Raw genomic sequence first — 23,044 nt, forward strand, 5'->3', positions numbered from 1 at the left:
AGTTTTATTGGTCTCTTTGATGTTGCGGAGACCAGAACTGTACAGACTTTCATTAAAACCCTGCCCTGTGGGCCCTGGGATTATGAATATTAGAACATTGCCCTTTTATGTGAACACGTATTGACCAGCGAACTCTGAATAGTGTTTTTACTAACGACACCCAAGTGCCCATTACAGCCCCTGCCTGTATTGCTTGAGGTTTACTGTCAGCAGCTCTTCGGGAAAGGTATAAAACCCCTTTCAGAAGCGTTCGGCTGTTCCATACAGTGTGTGTGCGTATGTTAAAAGRTTGCTAAGCTGCCTGTGAAAGCTCATGAAGGCAATTATCCATTTGAAAAAAAAAAAAAAAAGCTAATTAGGCAATTTCTCTCTGTATTTGAAAGCACCCTAGAGGGTCTCATGGGGCGGATTAAGATTTTGTAATATTTTTCAGCTCCTTACTTGATCATTGCTGCTTCATTTTCTTTCTCTCGCGTTGTGCAATATCTCGTAACAAAGACCTGATTCACGCTCGTTATGCAAGAGCGCCCTTTCGCCGGCCGGCCGGCGCTCCCGGGGCCGGGGTGCTGCCCGGGGCAGCCGGGGGACCGTGCGCCCCTTCCCTCGCCCCCTTGCATCCCTCGTCTCGCTTCTTACGGACGAGGGCGAAGCTTGGATCCGCGTTGGCATCGGCGCTGGCCCGGCGGCGGGCGTGCGGGGCCGGGCAGGCGCCGTGCCATGGCTTTTCGCGCCCGCAGCAGCACGCGTGCATCTGCCCCAAAGAAACCTGCTCGGATCCAGCTCGCGTCCCCGCCAGCCGAGACGGCTCCGTTATTAGCCAGAGCAGCCCCAAACATGTGTGAAACGTGGATTATACGCGGTTCCTAATAGCTGTAGGAACAGCTTGACTCTGCTACAGCTCTCCCTGGTGCTTTGTGAGAGAGAGCTTTTAATAGTGCCTGTGACACAGAAAAGGAACTATCAGCCTCTTGTAATTTGGGTTCGTTTTTACTGCTGGTGCGTCAGGAGACAACTGTGAACTAATTTCAGTGATGCCATTCGATAACCTTGTGAAATCTGTAACCGTTTCAGCCGCTGGGGGCGGGGAGGGGGGGGCTCGTCGCGGCGCCGCGCAGGCAGGGCCGGAAGGCTTGCTCCCCGTCCTTGGAGATGGGCAGAGCGGGGCCGCGGGAAGGCTCCTGCGCCGGAGCTGTGCACGGCCCGTGGTGCAGAGCCGCCTTGGCTTTGGGCGCAGAGGGGCTTTAGGTGCCCGGTGTGTCCGAGGGCAGCGGTTTTCCCGATCCCTATCTCCATCTTTCCTTTGGCTTCCGTAACGGGACGCTCCTTTTGTGGATCTTACGAAGTGGGGTTGCTTCCTTGCGCTGCGCTGGAGCAATGTGAGCAAGTCTGGGCACTGGAACCGCACTGGAACAAATCGATCCCGACGGCCCTTGTTGGCCCTTGGCGGATGCTGCGGCGCTGGCGGGCAGAGGTCCTGCCCCGAGGCCGGCGGCCAGCGTCGCTCGGCCGCCAAGGAGGCGCTCGGGTCGCCGGGCAGGCTGCAGGGAGGGCTGCCTCTCCCCGAGCTCCTTGTCTTTCGCTGTGCGCCACGCACGGATCGTAGAATTGTCTTTCATTTTCCAGATTAGGGTCGAAGTTAAATGTCTAGCAGCCTTCCCTTGCTGCCTCTGCCAGGGCTCTGCGCGCCCGCAGCGGCAGACGGATGTGCCTGGGGGAGCGCTCTGGCCCCATGGGGGCCCCGGGGTGGACCTTGTCCCAAGCAGGGTGGCGCGGGACGGTTTGCAGATGCGGGGACCGCAGGGAGTTGAGGTTGGGCACTGGAGGGGGTCACACCCTCCAGAGGAGAGCGGTGCTGAGAAGGAGCAGAAGTGACGCAGGATCTGGGCAGGGGAAGGACAGAAACCGTGTTCTCTGTGAGCAGGCAGAGCGCTGCCCGTGCCCTGTCCTTGCGTGCAGCTCCCTGGACACCGCTGCTCCCTTTGCCCGTCCCCGTCCTCTCGGGAGAAGCACGGTGGGGCCAACCTCGCTATTGCTTCCGAAAGAGCAGGATGCGTAGACACGGTTTTTGGCTACGGTCACTACTGCGGTGGACAAGAGCGACATGAAAACCATGTGAGGAGGGATTTAATGTCTTTCTGGGACCATTGCTACTATCCGAACCAGGAGCAGGGGGGAAGGGAAGCTTTTAGGTTGCTAATCATGAAATTTTATTGCAGCCTGGAGAGGCTGTTGGCAAACCACAACACATACGCGCGCACATGCACACACACAAATCAGTTGCAGCAAGCCGTGGCTTTCCCCCGCCAGCTCCCTTTGCTTCCCTGCGTGTAAATGTGAGCAGAGCCGCTAAAGAGGATCGTAAGCTGGGGCGGTTCGGAAGGACCTGCTAGCAGTGAGGGTCTGGACTTCCTCATAAGGCAAAGAAAGCCCTCCTTGGTGCCTAACGCTGAGATTTTGTTGTTGTAAGCCAAGAAGCTTTTATAGCCTCTCAGCCTTTGCCTGTAAAGTCCAACGCCACTCATAAAACATTAAGAGGCACAGCATTACTGTAACGCTCTCCAAAGGGACCTGAAGGGCGACTAGACAGTTAGTGATTATTACACATCCTGAGCAAAATTGTTCTCTGCAAACCACATATAGCCCCTTATAGATTTCCATGCAGTGTGAGAGGCCGTTAATTCACGCCCTGATGATGAACTTAATTTTGTTTCCTGCTGAGCAAATGACGGCTTAGAGGCAACTTTGTCTTATTATGGTGTGGAGAGTTTTATTTTTGTTTTTGTTTTGTTTTTGTTTTTGTCTTTTCTTGCATTGTTTTCAAAATGCAGAACATACAAGCCGTCTCTTGATTTATGACTGATGCTGCTTACAGCAACAGAGAGGTTGTGGAGTCTCTGTCCTTGGAGATATTGAAAAGCTATCTGGACACAATCCTGTGCAGCGTGCTCTAGGTGACCCTGCTTGAGCAGGGGGCTTGGGCTCCTAGATGATCTCCAGAGGTCCCTTCCAACCTCAACCATTCTGTGATTCTGCGAACAGGGCCTCCCCCCGTGACTTAATTGTATCCCGGACACGCTGGTGGTTTCACCTGCTGCAGTGTGTTGGACAGCCCTGTGCATGTTTGACTAGGTCATCTGGCTAGACTGCAGCTGTGAAAGGCAGAGGTATTTCTGTTTCTTTCTTCTGTTCTCCCATTTGCATGGAAAGATTTCTCCCTGTTCTTTTGCTCTTGAACATCGTCTTGCTTTATGGCTACCTCTGATCGTAATTTCTTTCTGGACCTGAAGTCAGCTGTGACTGTATTGCAGCGCTCTAGATCCCCTTGTTTCAGGTGAGATGTTTCAGACGAGATGCAGCCTTCTCTGAGTGCAACAGTCTTCCTGGTTCATGAAGCGATTAATGAAAACTTTCCTCCAATAGAGTAAATAGATTGTTGCTATGAAGCCAAAATTTAGCTGGGAACATCCGTACAAGAAAACGCAGAGCACCTCCCCTCCCCTCCCCAGGGCTCAGTGTCCTGCTTCCCAGGGCCTCCATCCAGGAGTGGGCACTGGTTCTTGCATTCAGTTTTTTCCTGAAAGGAGGAGTGTCCCGCCTTGACTTGCTGAACTCTGTGACGTCCCTCAATGGAGAGAGACCCTTGGGCACTAGACGAGAATTTCTCAGAAAATCCAAGTCCTTTTCCCCTCCTGTCATCAATATTGAACCAAAGAAACTTTGAAAACCAGCCAGCCCGAGTGCGTGTCCCTTCGCAACTGGGTGCAGTGCTCTGGGCCAGAGATTCCAGGTTCCTGGACAAGTGCTGGGTAGTTCTGGCACGGCTCCCTCTGGGCCAGGATTTTGTTCTCTTTTTTTTCCCAACTTGGGTAAGGCCCACGCAGCTGAAGTTGTGGCAATCTCTTCTTTCCCATGAGTTCATCTTGTAATAAATCGCACCAGCCCTGCAGAGGGGGAGGAGAAAATTGAAAGATGTTTATAGAATTAATTCCCCAAAGGAAATCACATGGGGGAGGACAAATGGGGGGAAGAGTTGGGAATTTTTTTTTGTTAGAGAAGATACATTTTTTTCAGTTCGCTGGATGGAAAACAATCTGCAGTACAACTTCAGTGCTGGGAAACGATTAGATTTCCTTTACTGCTTTTCTGCTGAGGAAGAGTTTACTACATGTGCGCCCTGTATAGGTCTTCCTTCAGCTGCTCTCTCAGTCTCTAAGGTCAGAAGAGCCTGTTGTCTGATCTCCTGTAACATGCCATGAATTCCTCATGGTTACTCCTGTGCTGAGCCCAATAACTTGTTTGACCGAGATGTGTCTTCCAGAAACACCCTATTTCTTAAGTAAGAGATCAAGAGAATCTCCCACATCGCTTGGGAGTTTGTCCCAATGGTCGTTTAATTGCTCTCCCGAAAACTCGATGCCTTCTCCGGGGTCACGCAGCTCTCCTCCCTCCCTCCCTCCCTTGCTCGTTTCATCATTCAAAAGCAAATGCTCTTGCACAAAAAGGGGAGAAGGAGGGAAAAAAAAAAAAAAGGCCTCGAACCAGTCCCCCCTAGCGCAGGTGGGAGCAGGGAGGAGAGCGGGGTGCTCTGGGTGGCCCTGGCGGCTGCTGCTGGGCCCCGGGCCCCAGCCTTGCTTGTGCTCCTTGCTTCGGTGTCGGTGAGCAGGGGAGCCCGGGTCGCTGCTACCATCTGGTGGCCCGGGCTTGCAGCGGCACACGGCTCCCTCCCGACGCCCGGCTACCTAAACGGCGTTGGCTTGTGTGCTAAGTAGCTTCGTAAAAAGTGACTGTTAGGAAAACAAACAGACCAACCCCAGAACAACAACTCTCAACCTCTAAATACTAGCACTGGAAGAAAAATAGCTGCTAGGCTTGTGTTGGAGAAACAGGGTTGTGGCAGGCAGAGAAATTGCCTTGATCCTGTTGGTGGATTGACCGTGCAGCCGTGCGCGACTTCATTCAATTAACTGTCCTGCGTTTACAGACCAGAACCCGGTGGTAGAGGAGGCAGAGGATGACCGTGATAAACCAAAGCTGCTGGATGAGAAGGAAGAGATGGAGCAGCCACAGATCAAGGTGCCCATGGAGGTACCCAAGAGAGATGAAGAAGCAGAAAAGCTACAGGAACAAGTACAGCTTGACCGGCCTGATCAAGGTAAAAAGGAATCTGGGGAAAGGATGTCAGCTTTGGAGTTGGGAGACATATGTTAGAGCAGTCTGTAGCATTATTTCAAGTAAAGATCCCGATCTCTGCTTTTTACCTTGTAGACTGAAGATGATTTATTGTTCGCTGCTCTTGAGGCTTGTTAGGAATGCAGCCTCTTGATGAGGAAGCAAGTGCAGGTAGCTGAGAAAGGGCAGTAGGTAGCTGGGTGCCACGTATGCTGTGAACCTGCTGGACGCTATTTTCCCACATCAATAACAAGCCCCCTAACGCTGTCTGACATCCGTCCTAGGGATTGCCCTGCCTGTGGGAGAAGCGCATCGCCATGAGCCGCCTGTCCCGCATGACGAAGTGATTGTGGACATGGGGCGGGAGCGGGAGGAATCTGATGAGAACAAGCTTGCACTTGGAGAAGCCAATGATAATCTGCTCAAGCCAGCAGTGGAAGAGCCAGCCGAGCTGAATCCCAAGAAAGAGGCGCTTGGCCTGAAACAAGGGATGGAAGCAATTGCTGAGAACCAACTGCGGGGAGGGACTGACAAGCCTGTTAAGAATCTGAAGAACGTCCTGGAGGTGGACGTGCAGCAGGATGGCAGGCCGCCATACAAAGATCTGGAGCCAGACAAACGAGTGTTGGAAGCCAAAGCACAAGCTGCCATGCTGGACGGTGAGAAGAAAGCTGAGGCTGCAGGTGACAAGGAGAAACCAAACCTCCAGCTACCCAGGAAAGCAGAGGAGGCTGCAAAGTCCGTAGAGAAGGAAGTTGACCCTGGTAAGCTCCCCCCGCTGTGGCTGATCTGTACAAATTCTCCTCTTGTCCTGTAATCTCTCCCTGGCGACTGGGCAATTTGGTTATTTCCACCTACGTCCCAGTGATTCCTTTTAATTTCACAAGATTAGCATGAGAGTATGCACAGCCCCTTCAGCAGCTGCTGGGGAAAAGGAGGAATCTGGTGGCTTTGACAGCTACTATAATATCTGTCAAACAGTTGTTTGCTAGCCTACTAAATGTCAGGTGCCATGCTGTTCCTGTGCGTCTCCGAACTCACCGGGGACACAGAGCTGGGAGATCTTGACAGGTAACACATTGCTAAGTGCCCATCTAAAAGCTAGTTAGAACAGTTCTTGCATTTTAATTGGCTAAGGTAGTTAGCACTGGCTCACTGCCATGAGTCTATAAGATTGTTAAATATTTTTTTTATTACTTCCCTTGCAGTCATCAGGTTGAATATAAACTGCACTGGCTTAGACAGGGAGGGACAACACGATGTGGAGTCATTTTAGAGAACATCTGCTGCTGGAGCGTCCTTATCAACTGCAAAGGTCTGTTGGTCTGTTTGTCCACAGGTGAAAAGCAAGAGCTGCCCCCCCCAGACAGAGCAGACCCAGCTCAGGCCCAACAGCTGGAGCAAAGAGAGATCAGAAACACTGAGGAAAAGCAACAGGAGAATGCAGAGAACAAGCTGGAGGGTGAGTGCAGGGCCCTGGGGTGTGCAGGGAGGGGAGGGCGCCGAGCTCCCTCGAGGAGCCCGAGGTATCAGTGCAGGGTTTTCCTCCACAGAAGGAACGTGCCAGCCAGCCTGTTCTTTTGGCTCTTGTGAGCACATAGCTTTAGGCCATAGTCACCTCGGCGACGGCAGCAATTAGTGCCTGTCTCCAGCGGGGCTAACGCCTCCTAGCCCTCCGGCAGAGGCTGGCATGTTCCAAAGTGAAGTCCCTGGCAAGGCCTGCTTGAGGATGTGAGTCACGCTGGAATCTAGGCCTGTCTTCTCCCCAACTCCCGAGTGCAGACAGTGCTGAGTCAATAAGGGCACAACTGGAGTGAAACTGTCTGGCTTGTGCAAAATGGGGACCCAGCGGCATGGTGCTTCTCTGTGGGCATCATCCAATAGCCCTGGGGCCTTTGGCATGGGGGAGAAGCAGGCTGCAGGGCATGGGGAAACCTGGGGTATATAGCTGTGCAGAGGAGTGGCCTTGAAGCCCCATCTGCACCTTTCCCCTTCTCCGAGGCGTTTCCACCGGGATGCTGTTACTTTGTGGTTGGCCCTTCCGCAGGCTGAGCACGTTGCCTTCAACCTCTGCCTTGCTAGGATGTGAGGGGCTGGACCCAGAGCTTGAGGATTCATGGCCTGCACGCAGCGTGGGTCCCTTGGCTGTTCACATTCGTGTGATCCCTTGGTATTCTGGTCCAGACGTGATGGGCATTTGCTCCTGAGACTGATTGCAACTGACAGCCTCTGCACACAGGGACCATATCGTCCTCCTCTTTGGTGGTTACATCTTGGTTTCCTAATTGGTTTCTTTTCCTTTTGCATTTCAATGGGACTGAAAAAACAAGTGTAAAAAGCTAAGAGCAGGTATGGACCGTGAGGGCTTGTCATATTTCAAGGAGGATTCGGGGATCTGAGTTTGTGTGGGGTTTTCCACCTGAATGTGTGTGTTGGACTTGCCAGGGAAGCTCTCCTAGGAGGATGTCACCTAAAGGTACTTTGGGCTTGTTCTGTTCCTCTGCTCAGGCCTGAGCTTTGTACCTAAAATGAAAAGGCTTCACGGGAGCAAGACAAGACAGCAGGCCCTGTAACGCCATGCATGCCTTTTGCAAACAGTTGCCTCTCTGGGACTGTTGTTGCTGTGCTCCGGTTTTAGCTGCCCTTGGCTGTACGAGCTCAAGTACTTTCATTTTATAATTAAGATGCTTCTTATGAAGAGTGTCTGTTAAAATCTAGTCAAAGCATTGACTGAGGCCTGCTTTCCCCAAGATCAAAGGAAGAGCTGGGACTTAGCGTAGCCTTTTGTTTGTGTGGAAGAGGTGTGTTACACAAATATAGGAGTTACATGTGTTTGTAAAGCTCTCGATGAGAAATGCTTTGATTTGGCATTAAACCTTTGGTTACTGCGTGTTAAACCCAAACATTCCCATGCTGAGCTGGGGCCTGGCAGACTCAGAAAATGAGATAGTAGAAATGACTTCTGTTTTCATTGCTTATTCTGAGCAAAGTGCAAAAAATAAACAGATCTTGAGAAGTCAATTGCTCTCTTGAAATGACTGAATTCCCCCTCATAACCTAGCTTTCTGTAAATGGAAGTGAAAGGGGAATTCCAGAGGCCCTTGGTTAATAGCATTCTACTGTGAACTGAAAATATTTCCCTTTAATCACCTTGTGGGTTATTAGCAGGACAGGGGGAGGCAGTGCATACTTGAAAAGGATTAACCTGGACAGCATCCCTTTTTAATTTAGATGGCATTTTACAGGCTATTAATTTTGACATTATTTCCTTTGGGGCATAATATTCTAGAAACACCTTGAGTTTTGGAGAAAAGCTGCTTGTTGGTGTGGGAGGCAAGTGACACACAAGTTCATACTCTCYGGATGTGATACGCCAGGGTGTCTGTCCAAGAGGAGAAAATGCAGGAACGTTTCCGTGCAGACCTGGGACTCATGTTTTGTCCATGATGTGTAGCTTCCAGCAGCAAGTGAATCAACTTGAGTCACTTCTGCTTGGCCTTAAATGCACTCATCGCTTCTGTGTGACTTGCTCTAGAGAGTCTTCATGGCTGCGTAGAGCCGATGGACAAGGATTTCCTTGTGTGTTATTGACGTGTGGAGTTTTGTTTTATTGCAGCGGTGTCTCAGGTCAGTGGGAGGTGACCTGAGACCCAGTGTAGCTGGGATGAAGTCCTTATAGTGCATTAAAAGAGGTGATCTGTGTTTGAGAAGGCTGGCTGATGTCAAGAGCCAAGCTGCAACAGGGCTGGAGCTTCCTGAAGCAACAAGGCAGCTCTAAAACCAACTCACCTCCCTTGGGAAGCTGAAGCCCTTGCTCTCTTGACTGACTTCTGCCAGTTCTGTCCTCCTCTTGGTCCTGTGCCAACCAGACTTCTGTCCTTCTATGCACAGGGACCCCCAGCAAACCTGCCTGCTCTGTGGCCCTTCTTCCTGGCTCTTCTCACTGAGCAGTTAATGATGAGAGCTTAGCTTTGACCCCTCCACCTATAACTTTTTCAGAGAGCAGTGTCCTGAGTTAGCACCTGCGTTAGTGAGCAGCTATTCTGGGCTTTTGGCTATCATTCCTAGTGAAGGCACTCCGCAGCGCTGCCGCTGTGATTGCCATCAGTGCAAGAAGCAGAGCTGTACCACGTGCTCCCCTCCCTGCTGCCGAACTGGCACTGGTTGCAGACTCAGACTCTCTTGCCGAGGAAAGCCACTGCAGTAGCTCCAGTGCTGAGATTATTAGTGAGGTTTTTAGGTCATGGATTTGAAAAGGGAATTTCCTCTTGTCCAAAGGGAGGACATGCGATGAAACAAACCCTGCAAGAGTGATGCCAGAGTCCTTGTGTGTCCTGGCTGCTCTGCAGCTTTCAGTGGGTCTCATTTTCTTCCACCTGCTTATTTATTTATTTATATTCTTTTAGAAGCAGGGCAGGCAAAACTGCTTGATCATGCCGTGCTGCTGCAGGTGATCAAAGAACAGCAGGTACAGCAAAAGCAGCTACTTGATCAGCAAGCAAAACTGCTGGCTGTGATTGAAGAGCAGCACAAGGAGATCCACCAGCAAAGGCAGGAGGAGGGAGGAGAGGAGAAGCCAAAACAAGGTAAGGATATTGCCAAGGAGCGTGTCTGCTTCTGAGTTGGTCACTGCTCAAAATAGCTTTAAAAGCAGGCTGGGTCCCTCTGGCACATGGCAGGATCCACTCTGCAGAAGCCGTTTCTGATCGTGTCTGGGTGACCCTGACCTCTGAGGTGGGGATCCCCCGCATGTGTTCCAGTGCGTAGGGATAATGCTCTTCCTCACAGCTCACCTCGTTCTCCCATGCGGTCCTTGAGGCTGCTGGTCTCTTCTCTCCCCTGTTGTGCAGGATGTGGTGGTGGGAGAAGGGAATCTGTCACTCATCATGAGAAAAAGACTTTACATTTTAACTTTTCTTCTGCAGCGGAAATGCAACAGGAGCCTGCTGTGCCGCTCTCCAAGAGTAAGGAGGAAGACAGCCCGGGAGCTAAACAAGAAGCTGCCGCAAAGCTGGTTGGTAAAGAGTTGCTGGAGCACCCTCCGCAGGAGCTGGGCAGGCAGCCTGCCGACTCAGCAGAGCAGCGCAAAGGAACTGCAGGAAAGCTGGAAGAGGCTGGGCACAGGCGTGAGATTCCTGGGGTGCCTCCCAAGGATCTGAAGGTGCCAGAAGAGAAGATAGACAGAGCTGTTAAAAAAGCTGCAGGGAATGGGGATCCCCTTCCTGGCAATGCCCAACACGTTCCAGCAGCCAGAAACCACCTAGAAAAGAAGCCTTTGGCAGAGAATTTAGGAGGTCATGAAGCCAAAGCTGGAAGAGACATCCATGAGAAGAATTCCCTGAAAGCTGTGGAAGTAGCTACAGCTCACATCCAAAGAGAACAGTTAGGGGCTGCCAAAGTTCAGGGAGTAGTAGGAAAGAGTCTGGAAAGAGACTCGGGAACAGACCTTAAAGCCAAAGCACTGAGTCAGGTGGAGCCCAAAGACCTGGCACTTGCGCTGGACTCCTCAAGTAAACTGAACGTGGCAGGGAGTGAGCAGCACGTACGGGAGCGTCAGAGAGCTGCAGATGCTGAGAGGGGTGAGGGTGCTAATGGCAAACTGCAGCAGACCTTGCAGAAGGACCTGGCTAGCAAAGTGGAGGTGAAGAAAGAAGCTCTTCGGGAGAACATGGTGGACATGGTCCAGGATCCTCAGGGAAGTCTCCTGAACAAGCAGAAGCATGCAGATGTGAGCCTCTCAAACGAGGCTGAGAAGAAGCCAGATGCTGAGGACACTGCTGCCCAAAAGCCTGAGAAAGGAGCGGCTGCCCGTGGGGACCAGAAGCTGGACCACGATGTCAAACCGAATCGGGACCTAAAACTGCAGGCAGACCTGGACCTCCGCCGGAGGAGACGGGACCTGCTTCCTCACGAGGAGGAGGAGGAGGCTGCACAGGGGGCGGGGGTCTTCATTGGCCTGAATCCCCTGCCAGATGTGAAAGTAAACGATCTCCGGAGTGCTCTAGAGACACGGTTAAACCAAGTTGCGGAGGGAGCTCAGCAGGTGGTCCACAGCCGGCAGATCAAACAGATGACGCAGGCAGACGGGAGCATGTGAGTGGGGTGGTCACGCTCGGTGGGTGGCTGAGGGCGTTGGCCACCAGCACGACACTGATGGGCTCGGTAGGGAAGGTTCAAGTTAACCAGCTGCTTTTTTGGCCAGTGTTGCTCAGACAACGGTCAGTCTAAACCAGCAGCACTTTGTTGGATGCAGTGCTTGATCCATGGGGTCTTCTTGGACCTGTGAATACTGTCCAGGGGACTGCGGGCTTCTCCAGTCTCTGCAATGGTAACACCTCCCTGTGTGTGCCTAGAGGCGGCCGAGGAGATGGCAACCGTGAAAGAAAATCTCTCGCTGTCCTCTGGCTTTCAGAGGTTGCCATCTAACTTGGTTCCCTGCCAGGCCAGCTTTCAAGTCCCTTTTCAACTTTTTGTTTGTATCAAATTGCCTTCTCCATCTGGCTCTCATTTCCCCTTTCAGAACTGAGGCAGTTCTCCATGCAGTTCACCCACCTGCTCGGAAAGGCTTCTCCGGCGAGTATGTTGGGTTCCTTAGCCCAGCCTGTTTTGGGCTTTGGAGCAGAGGTCTGGGACTGCAGGCAGAGGGGAACCAGGGAGAGATGCACACCTCCTCTTGAAAAGTTTTATTCTGCTTTGGAGGTGCATCAATTCAGAATGGGTTTAGGACTGACTGAGCCAATTGCTTTGGTATTTCTTTTGAAATGGGAGCTGTTAGTCTTGCATGTTTAGGGGATAGTTGTGGTTTAGGAAGCTAGTTTAGTAGAAATGTTGCCTTAAACAGGCACAACTGCTGCTGTTGTGCTGCCTCTACTCCCAGGGATTTAATTGGTTGGCCACACACTAGCAATAACAGAGCTTTGCTCTCTCCACCCTCTCCGGATGCTCACACTCTCATCTGTGCTTTTAAGCTTGACTTCTCCTGTCCAAAGTGCATTATGAAGCTCAACCCGGGGGCTGCAGACTGCCCCCAAACCAGCTTGACTTTCTGCAAGAAGTGACTAATATTTGGGAGCAAAAAACCGTGGCTTAAAAGGGTGTTCTTGGGGGCTTGGCTCAAGCATACCTACCTCTTCTCTCTGTAACTTGATGGAGCGTGTTTGTTTTGTGTGTTCTTCACAGCCCATTTGACAATGTGTTTTACATCCATAGATGTCAGTACTCCGCCCCAGTAATGTGTTTTATGAGCAAGAAAGGGAAGAAGTCCTGGTTTGTTTCAGGCTCCCACGACAGTGATTCATCCCTCCTTTTTTCCTTTTTTTTTTTTTTAATCCTGACTTGCGAATGTAAGAAATAAAATCCCAAAGCTCTCACTAGAATGGCTGAAATTTCCCAGCCTGGAGTCTACAGACCTCATCACTGTGGTGGTTTTTATATCTGTATCTCAAAGTGTCTTTGGTAAACTAGCCTCTCTGCGTTCGTATCTGACGGGATTTCTCAGACCAGGGCTGGGTCGTTATCAAACGTGGAACTGTCACACTGGTTCTGGTAAACACCCCGGGGAAGGCTCTGCCTTCGGTCTTGGGTACTTTGCTCCTGTTTGCCTGCTCCAGCAGTCGGAGATCGCGATGTGTCTGGAACGTGTGCCTGTTGTTTGAAGGATGTCATCTTAATCTCCAATTAAAGTGACACGGAGCCACAGGGCGACAGCCACGGATTCAGCCGAACTGCTTCATGAGGACCATCTGCGTTATTTCCACGTGTGTCTCAGATGTGACTGGCATAGCCTTAACCCTCAGGACTTCCTCCATAGTACAAGTGAGCTTCTCCATTACGCTGTCTCAAAGCACAAACAACATGGTTGGGAATCCTTGGAACTGCATGTGGCAGGAGGACCGTTCTGTAGTGTCCTGTGCCAGCGTCTGTCGGGTGCAGGTAAGGCAACAGACTGCTGATCGCATTTCTTAACGTAAGTCTGCGCTGGGGACACTGGTTGGTGCTTTGTCCCCTGCTGCACTAATGAGCCTTTATAAAGTGAAAGGGAGCTGGAGRAGGAGCTGGATCCCCCCTGCTTCCCGCACTTTGCTGGGTACCAGGGTCTGTCCTGGGCTCTCCCATACGTCCTGTGTCTGCATGGCAGGGTGAGGACAGGCTCCTTGCCCTGGGCATTGGGACGTGCAGTTGGTTGGCATTGAGTCACCTGCATGAACACGAAGGACCAAAGATGCTCCTGATGTTCCTCAGCAAATGGAAACAGAAAATGGCCGTGGATTCTGGGCATCGCCAACCTCAGCTGGAAGGAGGCAGGGAGCTGCATTACCTCTCTGTGCCAGGAGCTGTTTGTACTGGGTGTGGAGTGCTTGGCGGGAGAGACGGAGGGGAGGCTGAGCTGTGTAGGTCAATAAAATAAGCTGAAGCATTTTTATTTGAATTCGTCTTTGTTTGAAAAAAGAAATCTGTAAGCTCTGCTTAGCCACGGGGCTGTGGCTCCCGTGGCAGGGAGAGGAGTCTGCTGTGCTCTGTACCTGCAGGGAGTTACTTTGCCTAAGGAAAAAAAGGCTTTGTGCTTTCTGCTTTCTTTGAACCTCTCTCTGCTCCACCCTTCCCTGCTGCTGTGGAAGAGGTGGTAAAAATGTGATCCTCCTCCCTCCCCTCACAAACACAGGACCTGTCTTTGGGAGGAAAATCTAATTCAATGTTCATGGGATCAAGCAACTGCACTAATAGCTGCTATTAGAGCTTGAGTATTCAAAAACTGGCTGCAGGGTCTGCTGGGTTCCTTCCCTAAGTGTGCTGCACCTTGGACCCCCAGCTGTTATCTTAACCCAGTACTACATACTTGCAGGTATGCTGGTTTCTGTCTTGCAAAATGGTGACCAGCTCTAACAGAGCCTGCACAGAGTTTGGGACCTTGAACTGTGCTTTCTGTTTTTTTTGTTACAGGAAACTTTGCTCTTTAGCAAAGCTGGAGCTCATATCCAGCTGGGAAACAGTCCTGAATCTGAGACTCCAGACTGGGGGAAGGAGGATTAGAAAGGAGAAGGAAAGGTCTCTGTGAAGCGTAGATTTAAAGGGAAGGGAGTTCTCCTTTGGCTTAGTGTAAGTGTCCGTAAGCCTGCTCTTTCCAGGTTGGGGATTGGACAGGATTTTGATCTCTGCTCTGCAAGTCAAGGCTGTCTCTCCAGGGACTCTTCCACATTTCCTCTAAGCCTGGCAGTTCTTCTGGCTGCTCAGGGAAAGGGGAGGTGGAATCCAGCAGCCCCAGGGCAGGCAGATGCCAGAGACTTGTTCTAACAATAGAGTAGTTTGAGCATTGGCTCTATGTACCGCAGTGAAYGAGAGGGGAATAGCTACTGGCTGGACAGTAGCTTGGTTTTCAACAAGCTGCTGAGGGCTCTCTTTCACTGTTTACTTTGTAACTTAAGGACAAACTGACTCTGATTTTGCAGTTTTATTTTAAAAATATTTTTCCAAACGTCTATTTACACGCACTGTTTGAGAAACGGGTGTACACAGGAAAAGTGTTACGTGAAATACCACCCAGTGCTTCCCTTTCCTTCGTCTGCTTTGCCTGCTGGGCGCTGGAGCTGCCCGGCCGCAGCAGCTCAGACACCCGCATGGCCGTACAGCCGTGCTCCGGGCCGCTGCGTCACTTCACTGCCGTCTTTGCCTGCAAAGAGRAGTGACAGCGATGGGACTGGGGGGGGGAAGCACCGCCGGCCCCGCCGCCCCCCCCGTCCCTCCTCGCTGCAGCTCCGGGCCACTGYGGTGGCTCCCGGCCTGGGAGGGAAAAGGGGGCTGCTGCGAGCCCAGGCTCTCCCGCCCTCGGGGCCGTCTCGTCCGGGGGCCGCGGCGTGGGGGGCAGCGGGGCYGGGGCCTGGTACCTACCGCCCGGGCGAAGCAGTCCTTGAGCGCCCGGAACTCCTCGGCGCAGGCGTCCCGCCGCAGCTCCGCGCTGCCCGCCGAGGCCGCGGCCACGCACCGGCCGTAGGCGGCTGCCTGCGGGGAAGGAGCACGGAACCGGGCAGGCACCGGGACGGACCGGGGACCCCGGGGCGGGGGGGAACGAGAGCGGGACGGACCGGGGCCGCCGGGGCGGGGGGGAACGAGAGCGGGACGGACCGAGAAGAACCGGGACCGCGCGGGGCGGGGAGCTATAACGGGACGGACCGGGGATGGGGGGGACGGTGACAGCGGGACGGACCGGGACCGCCTGGGGGTGAAGGGCGCGGGGACCGGCAGTGGGACGGACCGGGGCGGGGGGGCGGTGCCCCGCGGCTCTACCTGCTCCCCGCAGCCCGCGAGCAGCTCGGGGAAGCGCCGCAGCCGCGCCCGCGCCCGCAGCCACACGCCCTGGCCCGACATCGCCGCCGCAGCCTCACGCCCCGGGCGCCGCCATGATGGCGCAGGCCCCCATTGACCGCTCCCCCTGCTCGTCAAAGCGCCGGCGCCTCTCGCATTGGGCGCCGCCGAATGCCCGCCCCTCTTGGGCTCATTGATAGGTCAGGCGCTCCGTCCGTCAAATATATGCCCTATGATTGGCTCCGATGTAAGGTCATTCCCTCGGCCTTCTCTGATTGGCTTGGTTGGCCTTCTGAAATCGTGGATTGGTTGTGAGTAGTACCCGCCTGCTTGCCCTCATCTGATTGGTCGCTCGTTCTCAGCGGGCAGTTCTGATTGGCTAAGGTGCCGGTTGTTTACTTCCGCTCTCTCGCCCAGTCTCTGCCGGCGTCAGTCTCGTGGGACACTTCCTCCCGGAGCTCCGCCCTTCCTCTTCTCTGATTGGCTGAGTCAGGGCGCCTCGCACCCTCATTGGCGCGTGGCGCCTTCTTGGGGGCGGAGCTTCGAGGCCGTGTTCAGGTCGGGCAGGGACAGGTACCGGGAGCGTCATGGCGGCGCCGCTGCGGGACCGGCTGAGTTTCCTGAGCCGGGTACGGGCCGGGCGAGGCCGGGCCGGGCCGGGCGGGARGGGGGGAGGGTTGCCTGAAGACGTGATGTCACTCCGCCAGGCGTGATGTCATCCCCGCACTTCCCCACAGCGTGGGCCCCTTCCTTGGCCTGGCTTTAAAGCCGGTCTCCCTTGAGGATGGTGCAACCCCTTCCCCGCCCTTCTGCTCTGACGCCATAGCTGGGCGCTGTGATGTCACTGGGGGCGGCTGTGACGTCAGTAGGGCGGTATGGCGTCACTGCGAGGGGCTTCCATGGTGGGCTTCTGCGGTGGGCTTCCGCGGCCCAGCCAGGGCAGGCCTGGRCTGGGGTCGGGCCCGGGTGTCGGCGTCACTTTGCGCCGCTCACACGGTTCCTCTCGCAGCTGCCCACGCTGCTCAAGGGCACCGCGGATGACGACGCGCCCTGCCCCGGCTACCTGCTCGAGGAGATCACCAGTATCCTTCCGTCTCGCTGCCRCTGGGGCCCGGGCGGGCGGCACCGGGGCGCCGTGGGGGCCCGGGGCCGGGCTGGGCGCTGCTGCTGCCACAGTCGAGCCAGGGGGTCAGCGCAGGGAGAGCGTCCAAGCTGGGCTGGAGGGACGGGGCTCAGCCTGGAGCAGCCCTTGGGGCTGGGGGCAAGGGGAGGCRCGTGAGCAACGCGACAGGGCGGCTGCCTGGCTTCCTCCAGCCCGCGCGCTCGGGTGCGGCCCAGTAGCAGTGGAAGCAGATTCCCTAACGCCCTGCTCCAGAGATCTCCCACGAGTCCCCTGGCAGCAGCCAGTGCCTCCTGGAGTATCTGCTCAACCGGCTGCAGAGCAACTCCTGCCACGTCAAGCTGAAGGTAGGCGGGGGCCGAGCGCGGGCTGGCTGCCGCGTGGCTCCCCCGGCTGCCGCAGGGCTGCCCCAGCCGCGAAGGAGCCCTGGCGCTGGGCTGGCACCACCAGGGCGATGGGCCGGCGTGTGGGCATCGYTGTGGGGCTGGCGGGCGGCTGCGGCTCGGCCTTCTTCCCCTGAGRCCTGTGTCTGCAGGTGCTGAAGATCTTGCTGCACACGTGCGCTCAGGGCTCCCCCCAGTTCATCCTGCAGCTGAAGAGGAATGCCGCCTTCATCCGAGAGGCAGCAGGTAACGGGGCGAGGAGCTGAGGGCAGGTGAGGGGGGAATGGCCCTGCGTGGTGCTGGAAACCGCAGCCTGGCTGGGTTGGGAGCCCAGAGCGACTCCTGCCCCTGGAGCTGCTCCAGAGGCTGCAGAGCCTGGCACAGGGTGTTGAGTTCCTGTGTCCCTGCCCAAACCTGCTCTGTGCCTGGGAGCTGGGCGTCCCCCAACGCTCCCAACCTGTGCCTTGCAGTGTTCGCCGGGCCCCCAGACCCCCTCCATGGCAACAGTTTGAACCAGAAGGTCCGGGTGGCTGCGCAGGTGAGTGCTCACCCARTTCCCTCCATGCCCAGGGTGCTAATCGGGGCCTGGAGCGCCGGGGCGGCTCTGGCTCCCCAGCTCGGGCTGGGCCCGGGTGGCTGGTGCTCCTGCGGCTCCCTCCACCCTGCTGCTCCATCTCTCCCCGCAGGACTTGGCCAGCGTTCTCTTTTCGGATGCTCTGCTCCCCCAGCCCGCTGCGCTGCCTGCCCGCCCCCTGCCTCCTGCAGGTAAGTGCCAGCCCCTCGCAGCCCCGTCCCCCCCCCATGGGCTGTGCTGGTGGTGCTGTGCTCGTCCGCCTTGATGGAGCTGGGTGCGTGCGAGGGGGAGGAGCAGCAGCAGACGAGACCCCCTAAATGCGTGTGCTCTCTGAACATGCTTTGTGCCTCCCCCAGGGATGGGCTCCAAATCGAGCCCCTGCAGCACCTTGCAAGGATTCGGCTTCAGCAGTGAGAAGAGCGGCGCCGGTAAGCTCCAGCTGCAGCCCTAGCTGGGCGCTCTCTGCTCGCGCCGCGTGTCCTGGTGCTGCGCTGGGTCAGCCATGCTCATGTGTCTGCTGAGCCCCAGCCCGCCCTCTGGCTTCTCGTAGCTCTCCCCTTTTTCAAGCTGCCTCGTGGCCGCTGGGGCTGGCGGCACGGTCGTGCGGTTGGCAGCGGAGGGCTCTGCAGGGCCCTTCCCTGCTGGGAGAGGTGATGGGACGCGGGAGGCCAGCTCGGGCTGATGGCTTGTCCGGGGAGCTCCCCTGGGAGCTGCCYGTGTGCTCCAGGCAGCTGGAGAGGAGGCAGCGATGGGACCTCCTCTCTCAGGTGCTGGTAGTCCCCATTCCCCAGAGCTGGGGAGACCTTCCCCTCCCCCTAAATCCCTGCTGGGGGTGGGCCGCGCTGCGGGGGGGCGGGTCTGGCCGCTCCTTGCACAGCGCCCTTGCCCACCTTGTCCGGCCAGTCAGTCTCTCGTGGCCTGTTTGCGCCAGGAGTGCGGCTGCCAGGGCTATTCCCCTCCRTCAGCCTCTCCTCTTGGTTCCCTCGCGGTGTCCTGGATGACGGTGGGTGCCTGGGCTCGGTGCCCGGGGCCTGCGATGGGCTCCCCTGGGAAGCGCCTCACGCTCTGGCCTTTGCCCAGCCTCCACAGGTGAAGCCCTGCTCAGCACCATCCAGCGAGCGGCCGAAGCGGTGGCCAACGCTGTGCTTCCCTCCCAGGAGGGGCCCCGGCTGCGTCGCAGGGAGCTCCACGAAGACGCCTACCAGCCCGTGTCGGCACCCCCTCCCGGGAGGAGCGCGACGGGATCCGCCAAGCTGCCGGCAGCCGCGGCAGCACACAGCGTCCGAGGTACGTCGCCCTCCCGCGCGGGCTGGGACGGCCGTCGACTGTGGGGAAGGCTGGCAGGAATCCCGAAAAGGGACTGGGGCTGGGGGACCCTGCCAGGGCTCATTTAGGCTCCTCCTGGGATCAGTGCATCAGTGATGGATCTTGGAGGGGAACCAACTCCTGGCCGGGGCACAGCGGAGGTTGGCTATGGTTGGCAGCAAGATGCTGTCCCTCGGCTGCTCCGTGGCCCTGTGTGGTGGTAACAGAGCCAAGCAGTTCCTTTCCCGAGCTCCCAGCACGGTTCAGAGACTCCTGGAAATACCTGGCATGGCTCTGAGGCACAGCCAGCTCCGGTGTGAAGCGGGGCTGCTTGYCAGGATGGGGCTGCAGCCATCACGGTCTCGTCCTGACCGCTGGAGCAGGCAGGAGCAGTGAGGCCTCAGCTCCAGGGTTCACTGCTCCTTTCCCTGCAGTGAGTCACCAGCCAGGGCTGGCCGGGGGCGGCTGGGAAGAGACGGACAGCGGGCACAGCTCCCAGGACTCCTCACAGGAGAACGGCGAGCTGAGCCGCACCTCGGACTCCTACAGCAAGTCGGGCAGCGACAGCCACTCCGGGGCCAGCCGGGAGCTGGCGAACGTGGCTGAGAGGTGAGGATGGGGAGTGTGGCAAGCTCCCATTCCCCCGAGTCCTTCTGAGATGGTTTCCTCATCTCCGTGTGTCCAGACGTCATGCCCTCTCTTTCAACACCATTAATCTGGAGTCCTCTGAAGCTGCCGAGCYGTGTTCCTCCTGGGGTGTTCTGCCTCCCAGACGGGGCAGCTTTTGGCCGGGCGGGTGAGGCGGTTGGGGCAGGGAAGCCACCTTGGCAGGGACCCTCTGCAAGGCAGGAGGGCGGCAGCTGAGCCCACAGAAGGATTTTGGGGTCTGAGCTGGGGGAGAGCTGGAGCGTGGAGCTGCCAGGCCCGTGCATCCTCCCAGAGCCGCTGGTGGGGCAGAGCCCAGGAGGGAGCGGGGCTGGCCCCTGCCCACGCCAAGACGTTTGGACCCTCTCCCGGTGCAGGGTGGACGCTGACAGCCTGGGTGACTGCGTGCGGGAGGTGAGCCTGGTGACGGCGCTGACCCGCGGCGCCAGGGTCTTCCTGACCAGGGAGGAGGCGCAGCACTTTGTCAAGGAGTAAGTTCCCGACGCGTCTCCGCCCGGGAGCGTGGGTGCTGCGGGGCTGGAGCCCTGGGGCCAGGCAGGCAGCGCTGCGTTGGCATCAGGGGTCGGTGCGATCCCTTCTCGCCCTCCTGGCTGCCTTGGCCCTGAGCTCTGGGGCTGAAACGCTCCTGGGCAGGATTGGTGCTTGCTCCACGCCGGCTCCTGGGGCTCGGGGTGCTGCGTGTGGCCGGCAGCGTGGGGCGCTGGCTGTAACCTCTGCCCCTGCACCAGGTGTGGGCTGCTGAACTGCGAGGTGGTGCTGGAGCTGCTGAGCCGGGCCCTGGAGGACCCCAGCGAGAGCGTCCGCATGGTGAGTGCCTGCAGGGGCTGAGCTGGCCCCGGGGTGCTGCCGGGACACGCCCGCGGGGCTGCTGGTGTTGCCCATCCGCCCCGGCCTGTGCTGCCGAGCCCCAGCCTAGTTCCCCAAGAAGGGGCTCATGAAGGGTTGCAGATGCGGGGTGGATGAACGGGTGCTGGAGCTGTTGCTCGAGGTGGGTGGGTGGGGAAGCTCCCTCAAGCCAGGTTACGGGGTGTTTCTGATCACGTGCCCAGGCTCAGCCAGCTCTCGCCTCCCTGCAGCGGTCCATGTGTGCCATCTCGTCCCTCATGTGCTCCGACCTGCTCTCGCTGGATCAGATCTTTGCAATGACTCGACAGCACCTGCAGCAGCTCAGCCAAGGCAGCCCCGGCCCCGTGGCCAACCGAGCGACGAAGGTGACTCCTGGGACGTCTCTGTGCCCTCTTCCCCATGCAGGGGATCCCCGGGACTGCCTGTCATTCGAGGCACCCCCTCACTGCCAGCTCTTGGGGGTGGCTCTGCTGCGCATGTCCCAGACAGGCAGGAATTAGCTGCCTGCTCTGTGCTGCTGCCCCTTTCCTCCCAGGAGCAGAGGGCCGGGGAGCTGTAAAGTTCTCTCCCCAGGCTGGATGCTGTTCCCRGACAAGGCTGATCTTGCCACCTCCCCGGGAGGGTGCAGTGGGTGCTGCTCTGCCAGCTGGCTGCAGCGGAGGCAGGCCGGGGGGGGCCCGAGGGATTCCCAGGATGGCCCCTCTCCTTTGGAGCGGGCCACCCAGGACCCGCTGTCTGGGAAAAGGTGCTAGTGCAGGGCCCTGCTCCCGCTCCTGCGCTGACTCCCAACTTCTGCCTCTTCTCCTCCCAGATCCTGCGGCAGTTCGAGGCTCTGTGCAGAGGCTGCCCTTCGCCAAAGAGCTCACAACCGGACGCGGACCCCTCCGCCCTCGCCGCGGGCTCGGCCCAGTGCACCCAGGACTTGCTGACGGACATCCCGCCCCTGACAGGCGAGAGCATCCTCAAGCCCGTGAGCGTAGCCCCGCTCCCCGTGGCCGCACCGGTCTGCGTGGGAGAGCAGGGGGTGGAAGCGGAGCAGTCCGGTGTCACAGTGCCAACCTGTCCCCGCAAGCCGGAGGCAGCGAGCAGACTGGGAGAGATCCCAGGGGATACGGCAGGTGCTGCTGCACCCTCCCGGAGCCTGTCCCTCTTTGCCGGCATGGAGCTGGTGGCCCGTCCTGGCCTGGTGCTCTCCCAGGACTCTCCCCCCGCAGAGCCATGGACACTGTCCCATCCTGGGGATGCTGGTGCTTCAAGTCAGACAGATGCGGAGTGCAGCAGGGAACCGTCTGCCTTCTCCTTTCTCAACATGTAGCTGCTACCACGCTCCTGCTGGGGCTGCTGGACGTGGGCCGCTGGGGGCTCTCACCCTCCCTCCTGCCTGGGGCCCGACTTCCTTCGGGTCCCGCCAGGTCTCCGTTAAGGGCATGGCCCCGCCAGGCTGCACAGCCCCTCCAGGAGCCCCCCAGGTGTTTCTCCACACTACCCTTGGGGGTGCCCAGCTGCTGACCTACAAGCCTCAGCAGGGAAACGGTCCCCAATCGTCCCCACCTTTCCCCACCGCACCCTGGGGAAAAAATCCTTGAGCAGCCCTGCAATAACAGCCCCACCGGGGCGAGGGAGAGGGAGCTGGGGCAGCGACTTCCAGGATGCCAAGGAGGTACAGGGTCTGCAACAGCCTCTGGTACCAGAGCTTTAATAGGGTTATAACGTCCCCGTCACTGTCTCCCCTTCCTGTCCCCGTGGGCAAGTGACCTGTCCCGTCACGGAGCAGCCCACGCTAAGGGGACGCAGGCCTAGCAGCGGCCAGGGCCCCCGGGTGTCGGTCTCGGAGGGCCCCTTCCAGCGTGGTGGCAGGACCACGCGCGCAGCTTTGCACGTCCTGGGCGCGTGCATGGTCCTGCAGGCACCGAGGTGGAGCCCGCCTGGGTCTCGGCACCGTGGCTTAGCTGCCGCCTGGGCTTTTGCCAAAGCGCCTTGGTTTCCTGGGAGCCATAGGCRCCGGCTCCACGTGTCTACTGCTCGCGCTGGCACCTGCCGCCGGCACCCACCCCGGGCTGAGCTTTGGGTCACTTTGGGGGGAAACCCCCTGGCCAACGCGGCCTTGGCCTGCTCCGGTGCYGGCCCTGTGCCGCTCGGCCGGGACCGCGCAGGCAGGACCGGCACCACTTCGCCCCTCTCCTCTCGCAGCATTGCCCCCTCGCGCCCGGCTTGCAGGGCCGGGGCTGGGAGAGGCACGTGCGGGGAAGGGGCTCGCTGCGGGGATGTTGTGAATAAACTGCGCCGCCGGGCAGACCCACACGGACCCACACGCGCTTCCTTCTGGCCTTGCTGTGGGGAGGGGGGCTGTGGGGCTGGGCGTGCTGGGGGGCTTGGGCTGCCCTCCCGGAGGGGGGCTCGGGGCTGCGGGGCGCCAGGCGTGGGGGGCTGCTGCCGCTTGCCCCGGCCTGCTGCCGCAGCGAGCTCTGCCTGCCCCATAGGTACCCCTGCCCCATGGCTCTGCCTGCCCCACAGGTACACTTGTCCCATAGATATCCCCTGCCCCATGGCTCTGCCTGCTCCACAGATACCCCTGCCCCATAGCTCTGCCTGCCCCACAGGTACACTTGCCCCATAACTGCCTGCCCCATAGCTCTGCCTGCCCCACAGATATCCCCTGCCCCATAGCTCTGCCTGCCCCAC

General features: G+C 57.6%; 3 protein-coding genes across 6 annotated transcripts in view; 2 read left to right on the top strand and 1 right to left on the bottom strand.

Annotated features, from left to right (window-relative positions):
* Positions 1-13,605, top strand: part of SLC38A10 (solute carrier family 38 member 10) — a 40,681-nt gene extending 27,076 nt beyond the window's left edge. For 2 of the 4 annotated variants that reach the window (XM_026081966.1, XM_026081968.1), the window contains 6 exons: positions 4,982-5,152; positions 5,454-5,933; positions 6,509-6,631; positions 9,576-9,755; positions 10,095-11,262; positions 12,379-13,605. In XM_026081966.1, the coding sequence (XP_025937751.1) occupies positions 4,982-5,152; positions 5,454-5,933; positions 6,509-6,631; positions 9,576-9,755; positions 10,095-11,262; positions 12,379-12,523 (2,267 nt within the window). In that variant the 3' untranslated portion in view covers positions 12,524-13,605. Of the gene's footprint in view, positions 1-4,981; positions 5,153-5,453; positions 5,934-6,508; positions 6,632-9,575; positions 9,756-10,094 lie in introns of all 4 variants that reach the window. The other 2 variants (XM_026081969.1, XM_026081967.1) reach the window with 2 other exon arrangements.
* Positions 13,606-14,602: 997 nt separating this feature from the next.
* NDUFAF8 (NADH:ubiquinone oxidoreductase complex assembly factor 8) lies at positions 14,603-15,596 on the bottom strand. The gene is made up of 3 exons (XM_026081987.1): positions 15,451-15,596; positions 15,055-15,165; positions 14,603-14,836 (listed from the first exon to the last, which is right to left on the bottom strand). The coding sequence occupies exons 1-3, from the start codon at positions 15,529-15,531 to the stop codon at positions 14,816-14,818; spliced, it is 213 nt and encodes a 70-aa protein (XP_025937772.1). The 5' UTR covers positions 15,532-15,596; the 3' UTR covers positions 14,603-14,815.
* A 394-nt stretch (positions 15,597-15,990) lies between these two features.
* Positions 15,991-22,662, top strand: TEPSIN (TEPSIN, adaptor related protein complex 4 accessory protein). Its single transcript, XM_026081999.1, has 13 exons — positions 15,991-16,097; positions 16,478-16,550; positions 16,844-16,935; positions 17,124-17,217; positions 17,442-17,509; positions 17,658-17,736; positions 17,902-17,973; positions 18,626-18,832; positions 19,285-19,459; positions 19,873-19,986; positions 20,245-20,323; positions 20,593-20,727; positions 21,174-22,662. The coding sequence occupies exons 1-13, from the start codon at positions 16,056-16,058 to the stop codon at positions 21,675-21,677; spliced, it is 1,734 nt and encodes a 577-aa protein (XP_025937784.1). The 5' UTR covers positions 15,991-16,055; the 3' UTR covers positions 21,678-22,662.
* The last annotated feature ends 382 nt before the right edge of the window (positions 22,663-23,044 follow it).

Source organism: Apteryx rowi, unplaced genomic scaffold (assembly GCF_003343035.1).
Source record: "Apteryx rowi isolate R43461 unplaced genomic scaffold, aptRow1 scaffold_564, whole genome shotgun sequence".
In the NCBI taxonomy this organism is placed as follows: domain Eukaryota; kingdom Metazoa; phylum Chordata; class Aves; order Apterygiformes; family Apterygidae; genus Apteryx; species Apteryx rowi.

What these genes read in the sequence shown, in the direction of transcription:
- NDUFAF8 (XM_026081987.1), bottom strand. Translation starts at nt 15,531, where the DNA reads ATGTCGGGCCAGGGCGTGTGGCTGCGGGCGCGGGCGCGGCTGCGGCGC. An exon ending in TCGCGGGCTGCGGGGAGCAG is followed by an intron (nt 15,166 to 15,450) that starts GTAGAGCCGCGG and finishes CCTTCCCCGCAG; the next exon opens with GCAGCCGCCTACGGCCGGTG.
- TEPSIN (XM_026081999.1), top strand. Translation starts at nt 16,056, where the DNA reads ATGGCGGCGCCGCTGCGGGACCGGCTGAGTTTCCTGAGCCGG. An exon ending in CAGTGAGAAGAGCGGCGCCG is followed by an intron (nt 17,974 to 18,625) that starts GTAAGCTCCAGC and finishes GCCTTTGCCCAG; the next exon opens with CCTCCACAGGTGAAGCCCTG. An exon ending in TGGCCAACCGAGCGACGAAG is followed by an intron (nt 20,728 to 21,173) that starts GTGACTCCTGGG and finishes TTCTCCTCCCAG; the next exon opens with ATCCTGCGGCAGTTCGAGGC.